The 26,396-nt window shown below is 39.9% G+C and overlaps 1 protein-coding gene across 1 annotated transcript in view; it reads left to right on the forward strand.

Moving 5' to 3' along the window:
* Positions 1-26,396, forward strand: part of LOC126236896 (zwei Ig domain protein zig-8-like) — a 724,735-nt gene that overhangs the window by 655,941 nt on the left and 42,398 nt on the right. The window contains exon 4 of the mRNA XM_049946543.1: positions 23,798-23,925. Coding sequence (XP_049802500.1) covers positions 23,798-23,925 — 128 coding nt within the window. The remainder of the gene's footprint in view (positions 1-23,797; positions 23,926-26,396) is intronic.

Raw genomic sequence — 26,396 nt, forward strand, 5'->3', positions numbered from 1 at the left:
TATTAGTATTATGTGATAAGAGCCACATCAACAGTTGCAAATGAAGCAGTGCTATCGCCATGATAAGTTTTAGGAATATGGAATACACCAACATGCATCTTACCTGTGTTCATGTAAAAGCAAGTTCACAGTTTTCAAGAGACCAGTTGTAAGAGATAGTTACTAAGATGCGGAAGCGATAAGAAAAAAAATCCTCTCTGGATAAATTATTCACGGGGAACTGTGCATTTTTCTAATCTGCACTATTTAATGTGCGGGGCAACCACCGACTTGTTGAAAGCAGACGAGGATAATTTGTTGCATAGTGTTACGGAGAACCGAAGAATAAGGACAAAATTTTGTACCACTGGATTAAGTTTGTTGGAAAACTTCACTGTGCGAACACTGTAAGAAACCACCTCTGAAGATGCAAACTATATTATTGGAAGGTTACATATCAAACTAAAAGAAGAAATTAATTACTGCATTTGTGTACGACGGCAACGACGCGGTACTGCGACACTATCGATAGTCATCTTACAGAGACACATTTCATTCTTAAGCAGTCTGTATTACTGGAGCCCTATCTTATTTCGACACTACTACATTTTATGATTTTTGACATAAGCTCCAGTACTTCCTCAGCTACATACAAATTCTTCTCCTATATTTTAGCTGTATTTATAGTGTTGTATTTATTCATGCTTCGTTATGTTTCACTAATCTTCTAGTGAACAAGTCTCAACGCCTTTACTGAATCATCGGTCATTGCTGAGGAGAATTTTGCTCTCAGTTTTCCCTACTTTTCAATATTTCGTCATATAATCCTTTTTCTGTATCCTCATGAAAGTCAACTTGCTCGTCGTCGGCTTTGGATTATGATGTAATACAACATCCCCACCTGGGGAGTCAAGAGAATTATTTTTAAATCTTTGTCTGATCTTGATATAGTCACGTTGTCGATCGGTTATTAAGAAGGACACTATTCCTTCTTGTTAATTTGGCCTATTTATTGTGATAGTATCCTTATAAACATTTATTGATCCGCGAAATAGTGCCACATTTCGATAATAGGGTGTAATGCAGCTTCTGCATTTGCGATCGGGCCGCACGTGGTAGCCGCGCAGTCTGAGGCGTCCTGTCACGGTCCGCTCGGCTCCCCCTGTCGGAGGTTCGAGTCCTCACTCGGGCATGTGTGTGTGTGTGTGTGTGTGTGTGTGTGTGTGTGTGTGTGTGTGTGTGTGACTTCGTTAGCGTAAGTTAGTTTGAGTTAGGTTAAGTAGTGTCTAAGCTTAGAGACCGGAAACCTCAACAGTTTTTTCCCATAAGACCTTACCGCAAATTTTCAATTACCAAATTTCCGATCATTTGTTAAAACTCCATATTATTGGAGAAAGGAAAAGGTGCTACTTTGTTGAAATCATACCGTAGCATTGGCCCAATGAATCAGGGTTATCTATGAAGGACAGAATAACGTTTCTCACATTTAAATATAGTTATAAAATTAGAAGACCTAAATTACAGTAGAAAATGAAATGTGTTGCATATACATAAATTCCCAATTCCAGTAGTTGCTCTACAAACAGAAATGTATTACCAGCATCTTACCCGTGACTGCTACCTAGAGCACGTAGAAATGTAATTTGCAGCGACCGACTCTGTCGTTCACTTCATAGTTACCATTAGAGTACCACTGCTTCTACATTGTTGTTTATACTCTTCTGACAAAAGTTGCATTTAAGTATGTTTAAAACTACAACTAGGTATCTTCATAGCTGAGGTCGCTGGCGCACACTTGTAGTCGCACACGATTTGGAACTACCATCTTTAAGTCGCAGTGGTGGATAAAATTACCTTCGCCTCTATGAGGCTGCACCAAATATAGGGCAAATGTCAGAGTAGATTTTGATCACCCTTCTATAAGCCTGAATCTATGATTAACTATGAAAGTCTTTTGCAGTGTTTCATACATTGCGAGAATGTACTTTTATTCTTGTTGATTCCTATCTCATTCAGATATGCTGAGCTCGTCGGCCTCCTAAGTGGTGTTCAGCAGGAGAATACATCTCATGCTTTTCATTCTCTTATAGTATCATCATCAACACGAACACAGTACTAAAGTGCACATGCTATCCTCGTTCAACAAAGTTACATAGAAACGGAAAGTAGTACGTAAGTAAATAACTGCAGTAATTTGTTGTTTTAGACTGTTAATTTCGTGGTTACTTCTAACAGAACTCTCTGAGTTTTATTCTCAGTAGTCTTATTTGCTAATCTCATTTTAAAATTCAGACTCAATTACAGTTATTGAATTACTCCACCAGTTTCATATGATATAATCAACTAACATCATTCCTGAAGTTTTATGGACCTAACGGTTGGCATCCATGTAACAGATGAACTGCCCAAATTTGACTTATTCCACTAGGGTTACATTTTTACATTTAAGAGAAAATATTTGCTACAAATTTCTAGCCTAAAACTGTAATGGACGTTGTAAATTATTTAAAAACTGTCATGAAATGTAGTTAATTTCCAACATCAGGGATCGTGTTTCAGATATCTTCGTAGTTGCCATAAATACAAACGCACAAAGTAAGTGTCATTAGAATGTTCGATTGTGCGATAAAAATTCCGTAATTATAAGAAGCAGGCGTAGCCTCCGAATGAGTAACAAATTTTATATTATATTTTAGTTTTATTACAGACTCATTGAAAATAGCTTTTGTCTCATTTTCTGTTTTTCTAGTGATACAAAGAATGCTGCTGCCGGTGAATATCATTTTACTGCACACAAGTAAATAAATACATAAATAAATTTGCGTCGCAGAGGCGACGTCTATTATTTTGCATCTATATTTTTGCGCTGTAGTCTAATAACTCCCTGCTTTGTTAATGAATATCATTATGGGGTGACTGCTTCATGCAACAGATAGCGGGGAATTCGGCTTTATAAACGAAAATTTATGGGACTAAGCAAAATATTATACGCAGAACCTCCAGTTTTGTTCAGATGCCGTACTCGAATGTTTGTATGCGCTATAGTCATTAATAAATTCGCTATTAATGGCTGTTCTGATTTTATATTTGTGTACAGCTGATTGCTTTATAGTAATATCGAATAGAGCATTGTCTGTGTCGCGTGATATTATCGACAGTATTCACACGACGTGGACTGTTTTTTTTGCTAAAAAGCACTTTAATATTTTGAAATGCATATAAGTCTAAAGCCGTTAGTAATTTCCAAGTACACAGTACAGTTATGCTTGTTGGTAAATAAAGCAATTAATATCACCACTATCTACGGTCGACAGCTCGCATAATCAGCTACCGGAGGAATAATCCATTAATCATGAGTAACTCAATTCAGACCTGCTCCAAGAACGTTGATTAACACAGAGCTTCTACTTTTCGTGTGCTGTATTCCCGCAAGACAACCAACTCGGGTAGCGTTGCTGCCAAAGTGATATTTTTAGACTAATGTAAAAAATGGTATGAATCTCATTATCTACGGTATGACAACTGCGTATCGTAATTGATTGTCATGTAGGTCCTACGCTGAATAAGGTTAGCTGTCTGCGATCAGGATGTAATCGTAAAGGTTTGGTCATAATATAAATTCTTCCAAATGCAGCCGCTTATGTAAGATGACCAGCGCACACCGTGCTACAAACAGGGATAACAATTTAGTATTAAGGCCTAGAACGAAAGCTTCTATCCCATAGGGCGATGTTGAGAAGATGAAGTGATGATGTATGAGGGTACGCTTTCACGGAAGTAAGTTTCCATAAAATACTTCTGGTATGTTCGCACCGTCATATTGCAACGCAAATCATCGTTTCGGATAACACAGAAGGGGTCTTTTCGTGAACCCTTCACGTACGACATATCCACATAAGACCCGCATTTAGTTGTTTATAGTAATGGTCAAAATGTTTAACTGTGTTTCATTATGCCACATTCTAAACTGATCAAAATGGTTTGATGTGTTGCTTCCTATCGCTGAAGAATCGCTGTACTAATTGAGGAATGACAGCTATTAGTGAACACGTAGACTTACGAAGAGAAATTGCAAAACTGTATTTTCGGTCCAGTAATATTTTCAAAATGAAAATTGTTATACATCGTTCTTTGTTTTTTAATGGCACCAATGCTAGGAGTACTGACTGACTCTGTGACACCCAAGCTCACAATGTTTCAACCTTACCACCAAGACCTTGCGGCCAACGGGAAAAACGAGAGAATTAAAAAAAGAGGTAAAATCCTCTGAACTCACTACTTATGGCTTACATTCATATAACAAGTACTTCAGTTCTTCTGTTTCGATAGAAATTACACAGTGATTAACAAAATAGTTAAATTTCGTGTTACCAACTGCAGTCATCGAATGACTACTATCACAAGACTCATTGAAACCACTGATAATCCGAAGTCTTCTAGAATGCAATGAAATGAGAACAAATCTATAATATCCAGCTTGCAATTTTTCAAGAATACAACTATCAACTTCATGTGAAAACCTTAATGAAACTAAAACTATTAATTCAATTATTTTGTGAAGTCTTACATTATTTAATGATAACAGATGTCCCTCCACTGATCATAAATCATTAAAAATCATATTTTAAAAGAAAATGAAAATCAAACGAAACAGCACACTCATAAAGGTACAATGTTCACAAAACAAAGATGAATTTTTCAATTGATTTTCAAAGCTTCCTCACCCCGATGCCGTCATTTCACTAGTTGTTGCGATACACAGTTTACAGAGTGACCTGATGTGGCTTTTACTCTAACCTTTGTAAATCTCTTCATCTCTGTACAACCATTGCAACCTACATCCACGTGAAGCTGATTACTGTAGTCAGGTTTTGGCTCCCTCCATAATTTGTACCACTCACACATCTGGTCGTTTCGAAAGTGACGTTTCTTGACACCTCAGGATGTGTCCTGTCACCCAATCACTTGCCTTAATCAATTTGTACCACAAATACTTTTCTTCACAATTTGATTCAGAGCTTCCTCATCAGTAACCCAGTCTACCTATCAAATTTTCAGCATTATCCTACAGCACCACATTTCAAAAGCTCAAATTCCAGTCTTGTCTGAATTGTTTATCGTCTACATTTCTACTCCAACTGTATAAGGGTACCTTCAGAAAAGACTAACTAGAAATAAAATTTAAGTCCTGTGTTAATAAATTTCTTTTTTTTCAGAAATGATTTTCTTGCTGTTTCCAGTATCATTTTATTTTCAGTCTCCTTAAGCCATTATCCATCACTTCGCAGCACAGATAACTCACCCGCCGGTTTTACAGTCTCATTTCCTAATCTAAGTTTAACGGTATCACCTGCTTAATTCTTTTGCGTACTACTTCCCTTGTGTTACCTCTGGTATTTTATTGAGTATATTTCAGTCAACGCTGTCAATTGTTATTTGTAAATCTACAAATACTATAGTTGTAGGTTACCTCCTAATAACAGATCACTATTGCCTCGTCTCTAATGACCTCGTTGTCGACGGGACGTTAAACAACACTAACCTAACCTAACTATTGCCTCAAGTATTCCTACATTTCTCTGGAATCAAAACCCTTCTTCCCCTTCCATGATTTCAAACTTCTTTACAGAAATCATGATGTCCCTATATTTTCCAGCTTACTTGTGGTTTCCAGGCTTTTTTTCTATATCTGAGTATGTCCTACACAGACCTTTCCGATAGGTAAATTTTTGGGAAAAAAAGCTTTCAAATCATCTGTATTGGACTGCGAAGCGAGATAAACACAATAGACTTCCATATGGTTGGCGCCCTAGGAGCTACGCCATAAGAGAAAGAGGTCTTTTAGCCTACATCTGTCAGGAGGTGGAATGGGGTTGGTGGGTAGCAGGGTGTCGGACAAAAACAAAGCAGCTGGAAGCGCCAGATAGGGTTAACCTCTGCCGTAGCGCCTGCAAAAGCGGAGCAACAGGAAGTACAGCAGAGTGCGCGCGGTGCATCGGCCACCCGCAGCACAGCACTTGACCTCGTTCCTGCTGGCCGCTCCGCTTCACAATCCACGGCGCAGAGCAGTGCAGCACACGGTAGCCTACCTACCGGGCGCCCAGCGCCGCGGCAGCGCTCTTGCCGACGCCTGCAGCGGCGGTAATTGCCCACATGCGAGTGGCGCAGCGAGGCGCCCGGGGCCCCGTCAGTGGCTCGTGTGAGAGTAAATATCGGTTAGCCGTCCGTTCCTTATGGCCTGGCCGCCAACTTCCCCGCCGGCCAACTAGCGGCGCTAAGCCGCAAAGTGGGCGCCACACAACCCCCTGCCCCCGTTCCCCAGCTCTATTTACATCGCTCGCGACCGTCCTCCCCTCCTCTTCTGCCGCGCCCTGTCTGCCTAAATTGGTTTTTCGCTCGCTACCCGCCGCCGCTCCAATCTCTCACAAAGAAATCTCGCGCAACTGGAGAATTCCTGCGCGTATTTTCCAACTTATCCCTGTACTCTTGCCAGGTTCGCTGATTAAAGGGTTTTTTCCCCATTATTGCTCAGTTAGCAACGCAACGGGGCGGAAATCTCCAGCAGGTAAATACTGGCTCAATCCCGGCGCTCGGCTTTGCCGGTTTTCCAATCTATACTGTTCCGCGCAACAATCCTCGCTGGCCTAAGCAGTTTGCAAAGTTTGGAATACATTCTTTTCTAAAAGGTGAAATAACGAAAACACTTTCATTTCTCTCTGAGTAACACAAAATGAACCTTGCCAACCGGTATCCAGCTAAGTGGTGTGTTTAAAGTTGTTAAGCTGGAATCATACGTTTCCATTTTTTGTTTGGTGCAATGTGTATCTTCGAGAGCGAAGACGCTGGCTTAATTTAAAGGCCCTAGATTCTACTAAATACTGAGGAATTACAGGTAGAATCACGTTTAATCTGAATGTTCATATAAAATATTCGGGTAACGACCGTTTTATTGGCTGAACGTCTACAGAGGATAAGAAATGCACTCAACAAACTGCAAACACTACACTTGTCCGTCCTCGAGTATTCCTGTGCAATATATAATATTTACAAAATACATAGTAGGAGATTTGTAAGTAGCCCAGACAAGGTAGACGTTTTGGTGTTATCACGAAATAGGCGAAAGAATGACAGATAAAACTGGCTGGGATGGTGATTATTAAAAGAGATGTTTCCTTCGTTGCAACAAAATATTTTCCAGAAGTTTGAATCAACAGTATTCGTCTCAGTTACCAAATTAATTTGTTGAATCACACTTATTCTGAAAGGATCGACCATCACGATAAAACAAAAATAATACTCTAATGTTATTTCTTTGCACATTCTATTCGAGAGAAAAACGAAAGCGATATAGCTTAGAAGTGGTGTCTTTGGTCATCTACCAACCACTGTAGTGTGAACTACGTAACAATCAAGTAGGTGAACATGTTACATGATCTAATGATAGAATCACTCTTCTTCCTGTTCTCCTTTCAATGGATGAACCACTCACCTCTTATGCCTCCATAAATTATGTAGCGTATTCTTATCAGGTTTTCTACTATCCCCTCCACTATTTGTTTTTAAATCGAATCCTTTAATGTGCTGAATTTTTAATTACCTATCATTCAACTAAATTATTACTTAGTGTTAGCATCTTCGAGTCCTGCGTCTCGTGACGTATGTCCAAATATAGCTTGATTTACACGTAAGTTTTTATCATGATCTAGAACAATCAAATAATCCAAACAGCAGAAGAAAGTTGCATGTTCCATGATTACTCAGTTATTTTGATTAGGGCTAGGTCTTTGCCACGATCAGTTTAATTTTTGTCTTAGATACAACCACAAAAGATTATCTGATTGAAACAATGAGTGGATAAAACCCTCCTTCAGACTCATGAGAGCGTTCTCATATTTCGCAGAGTCATCAGTCCACCTGTTATTAGGTTGTAGTTGTAATTTAATTGCTTAAAATCTGGTGAACAACTTCCGTTGTATACCTTTCCATTATTGGACTGAAACCATGTCGCACTCACCGGCTCCGCTACTTCAGTGCAGATAATATCTCTGGAAAGTGCCATGTTTCGTTCTCACATACATATCACTTGTTTATTTCGATTTCCAAATGTGATTAATAGCTTTTGGCGGCACCCATCAAGTTGAAATAACATTTCCATGCATAGTGCTATAGGACTTGCATGAAAGTCTACGTCCGGTGTTGTAAGATATGATCTTAGATATGATCCTCATCTCCGTCCCAAATAAACGTATTTTCAGTAGTATTGCCCACACTGCGACACTAGTTGTATCCGGTGTCGTCTCTTGGCAAGGTCCGGTATATGAGGGGCGTTTCTGGCGTTTCCACCACGGACTCACATCTGCTCCACGATTATACCCTGACAGATCTGACGAGAAATATTTCGATGGGCTCATTGTTGCATCTCTTTCATTTTTCAGTTTCGTAAGTTTTCGTATATGTTTATTTCGATAGACTTTTTCTGTTTAACACTGTGTACCACATTTACTGGTTATGTGCTCACTGAAAGCTGGTTTGATACAGTATGTATACTGCTTCAGTATTTGGTTTGCTCCGCTTTTCATCACGGCTTCACATAAGACCTCTGAAATACAGTATACACAAGTACTTTAGAGAGCCAGATCACCTTCCAAACTCCAAAGTAGATATTTTCCTTTTGTGAGTGTGCGAAATATCCTGGATAGAATTTACTTGTTTTTGCTGCTGGCTATGATTCCAGAGATGAGGGTTAATCTATTGTTTTTTCATTACTGCCGGCCGCGGTGGTCTTGCGGTTCTAGGCGCGCAGTCCGGAACCGTGGGACTGCTACGGTCGCAGGTTCGAATCCCGCCTCGGGCATGGATGTGTGTGATGTCCTTAGGTTAGTTAGGTTTAAGTAGTTCTAAGTTCTAGGGGACTGATAACCACAGCAGTTGAGTCCCATAGTGCTCAGAGCCATTTGAACCATTTTTTTCATTACTGATGACATCTTCCGCTACTTTTGCTCCTTTCCATTACAGCGCCTCCTTGATTTGTGTTTCCTTGAAAAACTGTTCATAGGTTACGTGGTTCTTCAGCGAACCACCCCTTTCTTGCAGTGGCTGATCATTGTGGCTATCTACTTTGGATTGTTGTAATACAAACCCTTATTCACATTCTTGACCGTGCTTCCTAAATATTTCAGTGCAATTATCGGAGAGCGTAGATGAGAGAACACCACGCCAACTCCAACACTCCGAGAGAAATAAAACTCCCTGCTACTACGTGAGTGTGCTTTCGTAAACTGCACACTTAATTCACTGTATCGAGGAACAGTAATCGCAAAGCATCTCGTATTGATAGCGTCACTCTCATCACTTAAGCTCGTATTACCAACCCTCCTCTTCCGCCAGAGGCATTTCGCAAACACTCTGACAGAAAGAAAGAAATTCTAGAACATAGATGGTACGATTTTTGTGGACTTTTTTATCAATTTGATGCTGTTCCTCCATGAAGGAAACCATTTCAACATTTTATAGACTTTCGACGTAGCCATGCAGATCCCAAGAGATACATAAACATTTCTATAGATAAAATGGTGCTAATTTAAGGAAATATTCAAAATTAAAGGAATTTCACTGCGGAATCCAACTTCTGCTTCATGTGATTAATATATAATGAGCAATGACTCATCGTTTCGTTACGCACTCGTCCTTAACCACACAAAGACAACACTGCATGAAGTTGCTTATAGTCAACCCCAGCAGACACAATTTTGAATCTTCGTAAAACGACAGAACTTTAAATAATCACTACTACTTCGCCGCTACAACGTTGTTCAGTTCATAAAAAGGAATTATCGCATTATGCGTAATACAACTTATATGATTACTAACGTCTTATCGAGTTTGGATATCACAACTTAAAAGTATAGAGAAAATATTCTTGCTTAAACTTGGGGATCAACATGTTCGTTTTAGTTTTCAAAATATCCCCCCCCCCCTTTCGCACTTCCATCATTATCTTTAAATGTTTTTCTGACCAGTGACGTGAAAGAGTCAATTGTTTATGGAGCACCAATACGCGAAAGATGTCAAATTTAATTAAATCTAGGTTTTTCAGTTCGTATTTATACCTAGTGCTTTCGTCACTGGAAAAAAGTCATATTCAATTCCTGAGGAAAAAAACTGTCACCAGTTAGACGCACCGTACCCACAGACAATTACATCAGTTAAAAAATTCTTGGAAAACAAGTTGTGAATTTTCTATAGGTAGTACTGTAACGCTGCTTTCTTTCGTGAACGTCACGATCCGTTGTAAGCATTTTTATTACAGCAATTTCCGTTCGGTCACCACCTCAATAAAACCGACGAATTATGCACTTAAAATCCGGTGGTAATTTGTCTACGACAGAAACACTGCTTTTATCGAATTATTATCACACTGAAATTAACCAGGCGTAATTGAGGTGACTTACCTCGCGTGGTGATAAAAACCTTGACAACCGTAAATTTAGAACTTGAGGCGTGTTATTAAAGATATGCAAAATCTTTCCATCACTCTAGGAAACTACTAGAAGCGCAGTACTTAAAGGTTCACTATTATGTATTTTCCTAAGACTTAGTGCTCTTAATAACTGAATATATAGCCCTTATCCGAATGAGAAATTGCGTTAAAAGTCTGCATTCATGTGTGCATTAAGTAATATATCTGAAAATGTCATGGAGCGATAAACTTTCTCAAATGGAGGCGTTTTTTCAGCTTTATCCATTGAGTAGTAACGACTGCAATACTTTGCAAATGACTGTGAGGTTCACAGAAGAAGTTGCTTAGCACTAGATCACTTATGCGGGCTTTTTTCTGTTCGATCAGCGTATAGATCACGACAGGAATGATTGCTTAGACGCCTCTGCATGTGCTGTAATTAGTCTAACTCTGACTTCACAGACCGTACTGGGGCGATAAGTAGGGTGTCATTGAATATTCATAGAGTCCACACTTTAATGTGCTTCCTAAAACATCGTAAGTAGGCTTTTGCTCGATAGTTGCCATCTATTTTAGCACTTGCCAGTGGAGGTCCATCAGTATCTTTGTCACGGTCTTCCCTGGTCACATAAAGTTGAGATCTTACGTGGTGGCATTCACTATATACCTTCAATATGACCTGTCTGTCCTATTGGCTGTAGTTGAGCTATGATCTGGGATAGGTCGTTCTAGTGTTGTTTAAGCAGTGTACTTTGTAAACTAACTACTTTTTGCCAGTATTCTATCTATGAACCGGAATCAGCCACCTGCTTTACCGACAAGTGAGCCTATGTAACCATTCTATTTCATATCCCTACAAATTATTAAACTCAAGTATTTCTACTACATCAACTGTAGAAACCTTGATATTACTGTTAACCCTTGCAAAACCAACGCGTTTACCACGATGCGCACATGCTTACCAACATCAACTCGCTTTCGACAGTGTGTATTACAAAAAATGTGAGTAGTACTTCATGCACACACTCAAAAGTTATAACTGCAAATTTCATTAATTGTTGTTGATTTTTACTCACAACATACTTTTTAAAGATATGTTGATGTGTAGCCAGCCGTTGTGAGTGAGCGGTTCTAGGCTTTTCAGTATGGAACCGCGCGACCGTTACGGTCTCAGGTTCGAATCCGGCCTCGGGCATGGATGTGTCTGATGTCCTTAGGTTAGTTAGGTTTAAGTAGTTCTAAGTTCTAGGGGACTGATGACCTCAGATGTTAAGTCCAGCAGTGCTCAGAGCTATTTGAACCATTTTTTGTTGATGTGTAAGCAAGGTCTTGAAACTGAAATTATCGAATATAATATTCACTGGGGAAAGAGATATACTCTACTAACATTTAAATGTTTGATCTTCTTACATCCATATTTAAATTGGATTATGGTGGGACACAACAGGTATAATTTTTATTAAAAATGAAACTCCTCCAGCGGTACTTAAAATTTTATAGTTATTTGACTACCAGCTTGGACGTTGTGTCAACGCCGTCTTCAGGCCCGTACACTTTGATGAAATCAATTGTATGTGGCTGAGTACTAGAAGTTTGCGGCGAGACCAATACTTGCTCCACAATGTTTGGGTTAAGTTTAACTGAATGTTTTGAAACATATATGGAATCAGGAAAAATAATTCATTAAAAATAATTAATATTTTGTTCAGATTTCTAAAACTAACTGAGTACATTGGAATATTTTCAAAAGGCGGGCATGCAGTATTTCTATTCGTATTGCGAGGGTTAATGTTGTTAGCGAGATCACTAATACATAACGAACAGCATGGAATCCAATAAGCTTCCCTGGGATTCACCTGAAGTTGTTTCTCCGTTGCCAATGACCCTCCATACAAGAAAACATGTCTTCTCCCTAGCAAAACTCCTCAATCCAGTTACCAAATTGATTTGATCATACTTCCATTGGCATTGCAACAACATTAAACTTTCAAAAAAACGTCGAAAGCTTTCGATTGTAATGCGTGTGACGTTGGGAACTCTGTACAGAAAATAAGCTGTGAGAAGCAATTTACTTATGATGCAATGGTTCCAGCACTTCCTGCCAGGGAAGGGACCTATAGCTAATAGGTTTGCTTCTCAACAAACAGGCTCGGTGTCACACACAATCTCGAAATTCCGATAGGTGCTGAAACAGGAGTGACTACTGTCTTTGAAATTAATATCGGAGGAAATTCAAATTTCTACGACAAAATTAAGTGGCAATCTCCAGACATAATAAAGGAAAACTATTTGATATTTCGCTTTTATCTTAGTTAAATATCTATCTTATATATAAATTACAATTTACTTGCAAGATACATTTGGATGTAAAATATCGACGTGGTATGTAAGACGCTGTCACAAAAATATAGAGTTTACCATCTTTCCCCATCTTCAATTGTCAAGGATCACGAAAACATTAGGCATTTATCAGCAAGTATTAAGTTATGACAACAGTGTGTGATCTGTGGACATCAGATTAGTTTGTATGTTCTGTACTTTTTTCTCTTTCAAATTTCCTCATATATCTTGTTCAGTAATTACAGAATGACACTACAGATCTTTATAATGCCACTCAACACGAACTTCAAAGTAGTTTTTGAAATAATGGTAAGCTTAACTACTTTCGGGTGACCAATAACTATTCTTAAATAACATTACAGTTTTCACGTGTGGTGCCGCCTTAACAGTGAACACAAATATGTGTGAGAGGGACTGATACCGGGAAACTGCTGCCTATCTACTGATTGAGGAAAAAAGTTGACGATACAAGAATGCACCGCAATGACTGCAGTTCGATAAAAGACGACTCATGCTTTCTCCTGGTTTCCCTCAGACTCCCCAGATTAATTCAATACGCGTTGCTGTTTTGTACCGATTGTTTTATTTCCATAGTTTTACATCTCATTTCTTTCTGTACCATCCCAATTACCATCTCTGTGCTTCATAAGAGTGAAGTTAACTATTCATGGACGTCTTAGCACACAGTTCTCTTTGGTGACCAATGATTTATTTTCATTAACTAGTTCCTGAGCTGTTTCAGTCTCATCTTCAGATTCGTAGAGAAGAATGATTCTGGTCATTGGATGCGGTTTTACTGCGACAAAAGACATAAACTGAGATATATCGTCTTCTGCGGTGGCTATTCGGCAAATTATTTAGAATGTTGAAGTTGTGCGTGATACTGATATAGTGATCATTGCAGAACTAAGCGCTATACATTGTCTTCGAATATTTGTTTCTATTATTTTGCAAAACACAGCGTGTCACGAGAAACCGACCTCCATTTACCATTTGCTGTACAGCTATAGTATGAAGATGTTCGAAAAAAATATAAAGTTCATTTAATTGGTTGTTACACATATAATACAACCACTGTGAACACAATTACACCGGATTCCTTAAAGAGTTTTAAGGATTTAAACAGATTTTCAACTCCACTTATACTGATTGCTATATTACTCATCTTACAACTACAGGTACTGAATAATGTCAAATACCCTTTCTTTTTTACTTTAACAAGAACCAACTGAGGATACACTTAACTCACGCGAACCTATGTCCTGGGATGCAATCAATGTTTGTTCGATTCCTGGTCAAGCACACAGGTTTACTTTGTCATTTTGGATATGTTACGCTAATGACTGTTTCAATTTCTCTCTCACCCACTAGTTCTCGTGCTGTAGATAACCTCAAGATATTACCGATGTTTCTTCCATATTCTGTGATAACATTTTCATCCAATAGTTACTCAAGGCTTCACGCATTGCCTTTCTGGCAGCAGAGAGCGTTTCAGACAACGTCTGCCTGTCGCCCTATCTGTGCTCTGTTTTGTTTCTTTTGCGCAGCAGTCGCTGTTCCTAGAGCTGTCTCTTTGTATTGTGTGTATTCCAAATTTAATTATTCAGTTTCATTAGCCCTTCAGGAGCAATCCATAATTTTAAGAAACATTTGCATGGTTTGTTAGAATTGAATTGCATGAACCTGCATCTAGTTCACTTGTAAGTTACTGTTCATCGATCATTATATTTTGTTCAACGTGATAACAACGAAGGAAAATTGCAACAAACTTCCCCAAATTTCAGACGCAAATATCGGACAGAAAATCCGGAAGGCATTCAGGTCAGGTTGAATTTTGGCGAAATGGAGGAGTCTGTGTAGTTTCTGAAAACTGCCCTTCAGCATCGAGTCATTCTTGAACGTAGGTACATATCTGAATATCGCCGCCTATGGTGCAAATGAATGATGGCAATAAATCTTCCAGATTATAAAGAAAGAGACTGCAAGTGTGTGTTTATCCTAATGTCGAACTGTTTCTCTTAGTAATATCATCGAAAATCACAAATAATGATGCCGTTATTTCATAGACAGGAGTTTCTGGTAGCCGTCATTGCTGTTTCACGATACGCGCATAGGACCTTCTTTCATGTTGTAATGATGTTGTGTTTGAAACTTCCAACACTGCAGCATCAGTTATAAAGCGTATGACTGAGCCTACTGAGATGAATGGGATGTGTCCGTAATTTGACCAGTAATAACTCAGACTTTTAACATCTCTTGTTTATTTTCGAAGTTTTCTTCACCTTCCCTATTTTGTGGCGCAAAATATCATCATCACAGACGCAAGCTTCGGCTCAAACAAAAGAATGGCCTTAAATATGCACCCTATCTTCTTCAGATAGTTCAGGCTGGAAATATCTGTTTGAAAAGTATATTACATACATCGAAAAATAATAAGGGCGGTGAGCTACGCTCTGTAATCTGTGCACCCCAGGAAGCAACAGTTCATGTTCTGTGCTTGTGGTTACCAGACTCTGATATCTGACTGCTGGATTATTCACTTGTAACTGCCAGCTAATTTCTGGAATGAGGTGAACCTATTCTCTACTTGAAGATGGATTTGAACTTCGTAAATGGGTGATATTGACCATGAGGTTGAAATTGGAAAAGAGCGAATAATAGTATTACATAGAGTTACTGCTTTAACATTTAATTCAATCTGAACGTAAGTATCACGTGCCACGAAATGTAATTCATCATCCCTCCCACGTCGAAGCCCGTGTAGACAGGTCCTACGTAAGATTGTCGAGTTAAAGGGGCAGGGTCCAGTCGGGACTTTGTTTAACGAAAACATGTTTCAGAATTGTTTGAGGAAATACTTGCTCTGGAGACTTCACTTCTAGAATGTGAAATCCAGTTTGTAATAACGCCACCTAGCTGCTCTGTAACAAAATGTTAACTTTACGAAAGATGAAATAAGACTCAAAAATTTCCATCTTGATTTAAGTTTCTTAGTTCTAATGAGACAAACTGTAAATTTGTCCCCGGATGAAAATAATGGTGGAAAAATTTCCATGAAAACCAGATGTAGGTGGTATTTACATTCCAATAAAATGGTTCATATGGCTCTGAGCACTATGGGACTTAACTTCTGAGGTCATCAGTCCCCTAGAACTTAGAACTACTTAAACCTAACTAACCTAAGGACAGCACACACATCCATGCCCGAGGCAGGATTCGAACCTGCGACCGTAGCGGTCGCGCGGTTCCAGACTGTAGCGCCCAGAACAACTCGGCCACTTCGACCGGCTATTTACATTCCAGTTTTGACGCATTTTGCGCTACTGGTGACACATTGAGGATTGTCAGTAGGGAGACACGATATCTGTTCCGTTAAAATGTGTCGATAAAAATTATAAGACAAGACTGCAAAAATTCCTTTATTGATAACTAGTTTGAGCTTATGACGACCTTGCAGTTCAGTATGTTAATGACAACAAGGGCGATTAAGCTCAATATAATATGACGATGTCAAATGCATGGTGGCAATTACAAGATGAATTAAGTTATAATTTTTACTGATCTGAAGATGTCTTGTCAACGCGCTGAAAGAAGTTGTCGATAAAGGAATTTTCGCGAATTCTACTTAAATAGTTTTATTCAGACGCTCTCAGAGGAAAGTGAGTTGCTTATCTGTAAGTTATGTGTTTCGTATAACTTTATTACGGAAATATTTACGCTATTAGGATTTGGGTAGATCAATGGGGCAATTTTTTCCGGCGATAATTCGTAATGCGGTTGCGTGTCGACCGAACCGGTAAAGTCGGTTGTGTAAGCCATTGAAGGGAGGGGGGGGGGGGGGGCAGAGGGAAGTAGAGGAGAGGAGAGGGAATGAACATTTTTCGGGCTATTGCTGAATTCTCTGTAGTATTATATATGACTTTGAATATAATAGAATGCGAGTTAGTGTGGGCCATCTCACCCGCGACCTAGGTTTCCACAGTATTTGTTGTGCCACATAGCTCGCAATTATTATTTTCATTTCAGAAGCTGACTACCCAAGAATCTAAAGCGAAATATTCATTATTTTAAATCAATCGCAAACTGTCTGGTGGCACTTATCATTCCAAACTAATGTCCGTAAACAGAATTACCAGACAGAACTTTTGCCAATCATCTTACATCTTATGTGAGGTACGAGTAACAGCTCTTTTTCTTTAGAGATGCATCATAACGATCGTTTGTGGAGCTATAAATAAGGTAGGACTCTTCCATAATAGCATTTCCCTATTTAAAGTGCCATATTGTCTACATAAAGAAAATAATATTTCCTTACTTTGTCAACATGATTACTCTACATATTTTTCGTCGTCACAAGTGAAAATCACGGATGGGAGACACAGGCGAAAATTTACGTATTTATTTCACGTAGTCGTCCATTTATAAATAATTACTTTACATTCTTTCTTACTCTTACGTGTGGTCATAAGTTCATTTCGTTTCTGTCCTGCAGTAATGAACTAAATAACTGGACCTTGTTTTAGCTTCTGTGTCCCTAGACTACCTCATATGGAAATCATGTCACGTTCTCTTGGATTTGCAAATGAAAGACCATAGTTAGCGTGAAACTATAGAGGCGAACAGAAACAGTGAACAGAGTTTGGTTCCCTTTTAGTGATGTCAAAGGCCGACAGAATTCAACAATACACAGTCTAACAGCAGCGGCATGAAGTACTCTCTCCTTGGTTTCGACCGAATCAATATTACTGTTTTCAATAACTCTATCGAACTCACTGATGTTAGTAAATATCGGCAATATCTCCAACGCATTTCCAAATAGTTCATTATCAATGGATACTGACTCCATTGTGTAGATGGCGTACAATTAGTGTAACTGATGTTGCAGACCATTGAAAATATAGAGCCGATGCACACGAAAAAATTTATTTCTCATAGGGTCTGATTATGAATAAAGCATTTGTTCTCAGATGAACGAGGCGGTATACGAGGCACGTGACGGGAATTTTGTAATTTCTCGACGTAAGCCAGTCAGATATGCGCGATTTTGTTGTTGTTGTGTTGGTAATCATACCTGAATAGCGCCTCTGCAGTGTTAGTGAAATTGGATACTTGGTCAATTAGTAGTTGTCAAAAAAATTATATCCGTTTTGGTAGTATCGGCAGTTATTAATTATGTGTACTACTGTATACAAAGAAGTAGCTGATCAATATTGTTGCCAAAAATATAGAAAAGTACTTTCCCGATTTACCTTAGAATTTTAGACTATACTCTAATGAACATTCGGACGGACATATATACCTTTTTAATATGTGTAATACATAAATGTACAGCGATATATAAACGGCAAATGTTGTTACCAAATATCGCGAAAACGTCTTGAGCGGTTTACTTTAAATTTTTACGCTTTACTCTAACAAACGTTCAGACGGACATAGGAAATATTTTTTAAACGTACACTATGTGATCAAAAGTATCCGGACACCTGGCTGAAAATGACTTACAAGTTCGTGGCGCTCTCCGTCGATAATGCTGGAATTCAATACTGTGTTAGCCTACCCTTAGCCATGATACCAGTTTCCGCTCTCGCAAGCATACTTTCAGTTAGGTGCTGGAAGGTTCTTTGGCAGCCCATTCTTCACGGAGTGCACCACTGATGTCAGTTGGTGAGGCCTGGCATGACCTTGGCGTTTCAAAATATCCCAAAGGTGTTCATAGGATTCCGTTCAGGACTCTGTGCAGGCCAGTCAATTACAGGGATGTTATTGTCGTGTAACCACTCCGCCATAGGCCTGGTATTACGAACAGGAGCTCGATCGTATTGATAGATGTAATCACCACCCCCGAATCTCTCCTCAGCAGTGGGAAGCAAGAAGGTGCTTAAAACATTAATGTGCGTCTGTGCTGTGATAGTACCACGCCAAACAACAAGGGTTGCAAGCCGTCTCCATGAAAAACATAACCACACCATAACACTACCGCCTCCGAATTTTACTGTTGGCACTACACACACGGGCAGATGATGTTCACTGGGCATTCGCCATAACCACACCATGCCATCGGATCGCAACGATCTGTATTGTGATTCCTCACTCCACACAACGTGTTCCACTGTTCAGTCGTCCAATTTTTACGCTCCTTACACCAAGCGAGGCGTCGTTTGGCATTTACCTGCCTGACGTGTGGCTTGTGAGCAACCACTCGACCATAAAATCCAAGTTTTCTCACCTACCCCCTAACCGTCATAGTACTTGTAGTGGATCCTGATGCAGTTTGGAATTACTGTGTGATGGTCTGTATAGATGTCTGTCATTACACATTACGACCATCTTCAACTGTCGGCGGTCTCTGTCAGTCAACAGACGAGGTCGGCCTGTACGCTTCTGTGCTGTACGTGTCCCTTCACTTTTCCACTTCAGTTTCACATCGGAAACAGTGGACCTAGGGATGTTTAGGAGTGTGGAAATCCCGCGTACAGATATATGACACAGGTGACACCCAGTCATCTGACGACGTTCCAAGTCCATGAGTTCCACGGAGCGCCCCATTATGCTCTCTCACGATGTCTAGTGACTACTGAGGTCACTAATACTTAGTACCTGGCAGTAGATGGCAGCACAATGCACCTAATATGAAAAACTTATATGAATACGTAGTGTGCACAGTATGTAAATATGTAGAATATAACAGAGAATCTTTGTTAGCATTTGTGTCTAAAAGTTCTTGGCATCTGGACGTAATCTATATATTTTTCTAAAAAACAATAACAATAACCAACGCTCGATGTCAGAGAGACAGAGAGAGAGAGAGAGAGAGAGAGTGGGATAGGTAAGGACATAGACATGGGGAGGAAACTGACATAATGAGGGACAGGGGGAGATGGTCAGGGAGAGGGGAGGAGGAGATGCACAGGGCGTGGGAAGGAAGAGATGGACAAAGGAGAGGAGGAGGAGGTGAACAGAGAGAAGTAGAGGAAGCGGAGGAGATGGACAGATGGAAGGGGAGAAAGAGGTTAGGACGTATATCCAAATCCTAAACATATTTAGCAATGTGCAGCATTGTCGGGTTTCTTTGTTTTGTATAAAAATACTTCAGATAATTTGGATTACAATTTATATTAGACGAGAATATATTTCAGATTAAAAATATGAACTATTTACTTCAGTAGGACGAGGGCTTATGATTGGTATAGGCGTTTAGGAAGAGCGCCCTGGACGCCGCAGGATATCATCGACCGATGAAATCATGGAAAGGATAATATAAAATGACTATGATCTATCGTCAGATCATAATCTGAGAAATACCTAATAGAAGATGGAATATCAATTCGCTCATCACGGAAGAATGTTTTGGACGTTTTTGATATGAAACACTACTGAGTATCGAACGAAAATCGCACAGATTGCAAGTTGCTCAGAAGTCGCTAGATGAAGCGACAACGACGCAGAACTACTGAAATGCGTCGTAATAGGTGATTAAAAGTGGAGTTTTTGATACGACGTTGAAACTAAGACTTTACTGGCCGATTGCAAGTCTTCTGGATCGCCATGATCGACAAAAGCTCGACAAATGCGATCAAACGTAAAGGTTATGTTACTGGTTCTACAATTTTAGTGGAATAGTGCACCATGGATTCTTCTCACGAAGTCGGACCATCAAACACAGGCACTAGTTACAAGTGCAACGACGCTTGCATGAAAAATCAGAAAAAGCACGGGTTTGTGCCCAAGAATTTCATGACTTTTGCTCCACGATAGTTCATACGCTACCACTTGGTTTGTTGTTCGTGAAAGTGTGCCTAAAACAATATTGTAGTGATGTGCCAACCTTCATATTGGCCACACATGGTCCCATGTGGCTTTTTTCTGTTCCTAAAAACTAAAAAAGGATATATGAGACTGAAATCGCATTGCTGAGAGGGCTGTAAGGTATCTCAAAAGTCGAGTTGCAGATGTGCTTCGAGGAGTAGAAAAATCACTGGTATTAGTGTATAATATCAAATGAAAACTAGTTTGAAGTATATAACATTGATATAGACGAATAAACAGGATTCTTTCAATACAAATTCCGTTTTCTTAACTCATATAATAAAAGATGAAGATGGTACGCTACGAACACTCAATATGGGTGGAATGATATTCTTATTTGGACTACATGTCGTTAAATGCGTACCACACTTGGTTTAGTAATATGAAACAAAGGTCACGAAAAAGTACAAAGTCCCTGGAAAATAGTTAGGCCATCGTTAGCACATCCACAGTTTCTGATGTCACGTGTAGTAAAATTTAAGACTGTTACCAGCGTTGTTAAAAGCTTACAGTACCACAAGCCTCAGAGAATACAGTGAGGTCCAAGATGCAATGGAAGAAACTTATATGACATCAGCGTAACTGGCACACTAGTGGACAGTAATTATTGGCTATTCTAACACAAGGTACTAGACTCTGCATCATCCTTATGTGGGTAGGCGGCGCTCACACGGGACGACAGTCGACTGACCTCTATTTGGTCAGAAGGAAATGTGATCAAGCAGCCAGCTTGTCTCTGCTGCACTCACTTAGAATTTAATCACAGAGGATTTCAGTATATCATACATCATCTCTCATGACCTTAAACTGATCCGCTGGCTTCAATGATATGTTGATTGGTAAATACGCTGTAGATGGTAGTAAGCTTTTCCTTAATCTAGGTACAAGTTACATTATAAAAATAATTTCAATGTGAATTTCATTACGAAAATGTGAGACTTATCTTGCACTTGGAATGGTCTCGAATTTCTGTATTTTCGAATGTTTTAGGGTACTTCACAGAATGTGAAATATTCGTTTCAGCCCACTGGTCCCTCTTTTCAAATTATTAAGTTTACGGTCCCATATTAAGGTAATTTGAATAATTCTCACATTTACGTTTCTGAACACCGTATAGTGGTAAACAGTAAACGATGTCTACATCTACATACATACTCCTCAAGCCACTTATTGAGGGCTACCACGTACTAGTAATTTCGTTTCCTGTTCCACACGCAAATAGAGAGAGGGAAAAGCGACTATCTGTATGCTTGTGTGACAGCCCTAATTTCTGTTCTTTTTCTCTTCGTGGTCCTCACGCTAAATGAACATGGGCGGCTGCATAATCATTCTGCAGTCGGCCTCAAATGCCGGTTCTCTAAATTTCCTCTATAGTAAAATCTGTCTACGTTTTACAAATGACAGTACTATGTGGTCCAAGAACTGTGTTACTGGCATAATTTACGCCACCTGTCCTGATAGCAATGCCACTTAGCCCATTAAAACTAATTTGTTGATCAGAACGGTAAAATGGATCAAATTTCTTCAAAATAAGACCTTCTTGCGTCAATACATTTTACAGAGCAAGATTTCAGAGTATTGTAGGCATCCTGGAAGGCCTCGATTGGAATGTCCTTTAGGGAATTCCACGTAGTCGACCGTCTCGAAAGGGTGCACTTTCTAGCGTGTCTTGAGCCGAGGTAACAAAAGAACGTTCATCAGAGTGTCGTTTAGGTTCTAGTGGGGATGGGATAGCGTTGCCATTTCGTTTTTGCCCAGATAAAGTGGGTGGTATTGCGGGGAGCATTGTCCTAATCGAGATCCTAGAAATCAGCTCATGATTTGGAAACGTTTCGGCAGCGGAATTCCCAAGTTTAACGAATAATTTGTTTGTGGACAGCTGCTCAAGTAAACGCTGTATCACGGGTGGAACAGGACCACTTTACGGCAGCTTGGAAGAAACGGTTTGGTCGTGAGTGAGAAACCATCCACCTCCATGAAACAGCGCAAGCAGGTAGACCACGCTCCGAGAAATAGAAGCGCGAGAACTGTACTGGTGACGTTACTTTCCGACCAATGTTATATTATTTAAACTATGCTTCAGTCGTTATTTTGCCTGCTGATTTTCTTCGTAATTGGAGAACCAAGCGCTCCATTTCTTGTAAACCTGTTCTAAAGAAGAAGGTCTTGACATATCAGCTCGTATAGAGCGAAAAACGTTTTGCAGTAAAACGAGACGAAGTGATTGGTGATTTCGGTTTGTTCAGCAAACCATCTTCACGTTTACTACTACAGCACTGAATAGAATCTTTCCTGCCGTAAATAAGATTTTTTAAATAAGCCGAACAGTCAGTAGCCAGAACACGAATAAAATATATTATTTTATTTCCAGAATGAGAATTTCACTCTTCAGCGGAGTGTGGGCTGGTATGAAACTTCCTGGCAGATTAAAACTGTGTGCGGGACCGTTGCCTTTCGTAAGCAAGTGCTCTACCATCTGAGCTACCCAAGCACGATTCACGATCCGTCCTCACAGCTTTAATTCTGCCAATACCTCGTCTCCTACCTTCAAAACTTCACAGAAGCTCTTCTGCAAACCTTATTATTTTATTGTTATATTTACTGGTGCTTCGGCTGATGACAAATTTTATCACATGTTCAACAGGTGTTTGATATTTGCTGCTGGAAAACGTAATCTATGACACTAGCGATATAAACCACCTACAGTTTCCACATGGAAATGTCCCGGAGGAAAAATATATGAATGATAACATCCAAGTGTTTCATCGTATGGAACTATTAGCAGCATAGTACAGATCATACAGTTTCCACATGGAAATGTCCCGGAGTAAAAATATATGAATGATGACATCCAAGTGTTTCATCGTATTAAACTATTACGAGCATAGTTCAGATCAATGAGAAAATAGCTTACAGAAGTGCAGCCCACTCTCCATTGCCATGTGTCAATGCAGCGACACATACTCTGTGTTGATAATAAAGTTTGCCGGCCGGTTTGGCCGAGCGGTTCTAGGCGCTTCAGTCTGGAACCGCGCGACCGCTACGGTCGCAGGTTCGAATCCTGCCTCGGACATGGATGTGTGATGTCCTTAGGTTAGTTAGGCTTAAGTAGTTCTAAGTTCTAGGGGACTGATGACCTCAGATGTTAAGTCCCATAGTGCTCAGAGCCATTTGAACCATTTTGATAATAAAGTTTTCGTTATTTGCTCGCAGAGCCACGCTCCGAGATCTTGGGCGGGCCCGACATCTTCATCGACGCGGGGAGCACCATCAACCTCACGTGCCTCGTCACGTACCCGCCAGACCCGCCTCCCGACATGGTCTGGACGCACAACGGCAAGGTATGCACCTACTATAGTAAATTTCATTAAAATCGACTATGACTTTTGTTCAATAGGTTCCAATCACCACAAAATTAGGTAGTTTGAATGGTCATGTAGATGGTTGTGGGTTGACTAAGAGGTCGTGCTGACAGTAGACTGATATTTCACTCTGATTTCAGACTTTTCAAAACCATATAAATATTCATATCTTAGTGTTACACCAACTACATTGGTTCATTTTGGCATTACCATATACATTCTAAAAACAGTGCCACAATAACACTTTTAGTAAACAGTAAGAATTTCATATAATTTCAGGAATTGGCTTAATAATCAGTGAAATTAATGAATACACAGGGTATGCAATGATGACCAAATTCAAATTGCATGTATGTTCGATATCCTGTTGACGGAAGCCATTTATGTTCATATCCTTGGGACACAGTCGCGGTTTCCTGATAATATCGTTGTAATAGGGTGTGACTTCAACTTGCCAGTATAGATTGGGAGCATTATACTATCAAAACCGGCGCCAGAGACAGGGACTCATGTGACATTGTTCTTGATGTCTTGTCCGAAAATTACTTTGAGCAGACAGCCAGAGAATCAACTCGTGTGGATAACGTCATAGACCTTCTGCCAACAACAGACCTGAACTTATCTAATAATTTAACGTAGAGGAGGGTATCAGTGATCATAAGAATGTTAAGAAAGGTACAAGTTTCATTAGAAATAATGACAGGCTACAAATTTCAGAGTATCTGATCAGTCAGCATCAAATATTCGGTAATGAGCACGAAGATATGGAGAAAAAATGGAAACACATCGTGCAGTACGCCCTAAAAAGATATGTCCCGAGTAAGATCTTAAGGGATGGGAAAGACTTAGCATGGTTTAATAGTCATGTTAGGAAGCTGTTACGTAAACAAAGAGAACTTCTTCTTCGATTCAAGAGAAGCAAGAAACGTTCGATGAATTTGAAAGTAGAACTTTGTCCAGCGATCAGAGGAAAACGCTAAGAGGTTTTGGTCGTATGTTAAATCAGTAAGAGGTAAAAAACACTATTTCATTCACTCAGTGATCATATTGGCACCGAAACGGAAGATCACAGAGAAAAGGCCGAAATACTGAATTCGGTCGTCCGGAATTGTTTCACCGCGGAAGTTCGTAACAGGGTCGTCCGTGTCAGTCATCGTACTAACTTCAGACTGGCAGTTATTGAGATAGCAGTTCACGCAAAAGAAACACACCTACAATCGCTTTGAAGTGGAAAGTCGTCAGGACCAGATAAGACATCTGAAAGATTCTAGAAAGATTATGCGAAAGAACTTGCTCCCTTTCTACCAGTAATTTATCACAGATCGCTTAATAAACTAAGGGTACATAGCGACTGGAAGAAAGCGCAGGTCATTCCATTTTTAAGAGGGCCGTAGAACAGATGCACACAATTACAGACCTACTTCGTTGATGTCAATCTGTTGTAAAATTATGGAACATGATTTTATGTTCAAGAATTATGACGTCTTTGAAGAATTAATATCTCCTCTATAAAAATCAACACGCATTCCACAGAAAGAGATCCTATGAAACTCAGCTCGCTCTGTTCTTCCAAGAGCTCTACAGCGCCGTAGACAACGGCGCTCAGGTTGACGCCGTGTTCTTCAATTTCACGAAGGCATCTGACACCGTCCCCCACTGCCGTTTAGTGAAAAAAATACGATTTTATCGAGTATCGGAGCAGATTTGCGATTGGATTCAAGACCTCCTTGCAGACAGTACTCAACCCGTTCCTCTAAACGGAACAAAATCTACTGTTGTAAAGGTAATTTCCTGATTACACCAAGGAAGTATGATTGGACCGTTACTGTTTACAGTATATATAATCGCATTCGGAAGGACGAAGGTTCAATCCCGTCTCCAGCCATCCTGATTTACCTAAATCGTTTCAGGCAAATGCCGGGATGGTTCATTTGAAAGGGCATGGCCGATTTCCTTCCCAATCCTTCCCTAACCCGAGCTTGCGCTCCGTCTCTAATGACCTCGTTGACGACGGGACGTTAAACACTAACCACCACCAATATATATAAATTATGCAGTAGAAAGCGTCGAATGATTTTTAAGGCTGTTCGCAGATGGCACGGTTGTCTGTAACAAAGTAGAAGCACCAGAAGATAGTAACGATTTCCAGAATGGCCTCCAGGTGATTGATAAAAAAATGCCGTGTGACTAGGGCCTACCGTCGGGTAGACCCTTCGCCGGGTGCAAGTATTTCGATTTGACGCCACTTCGGCGACTTGCGCGTCGATGGGGATGAAGTTATGATGATTAGGAGCACACAACACCCAGTCCCTGAGCGGACAAAATCTCCGACCCCGTCGGGAATCGAACCCGGGTCCTTAGGATTGACATTCTGTCACGCTGACAACTTTTTTTTTTTTTAATCTCATTTTGTTCGCTTTTGTTCGTTGCATCTGCTCGGGGCGGACGTC

Source organism: Schistocerca nitens, chromosome 1 (assembly GCF_023898315.1).
Source record: "Schistocerca nitens isolate TAMUIC-IGC-003100 chromosome 1, iqSchNite1.1, whole genome shotgun sequence".
Classification (NCBI taxonomy): Eukaryota; Metazoa; Arthropoda; class Insecta; order Orthoptera; family Acrididae; genus Schistocerca; species Schistocerca nitens.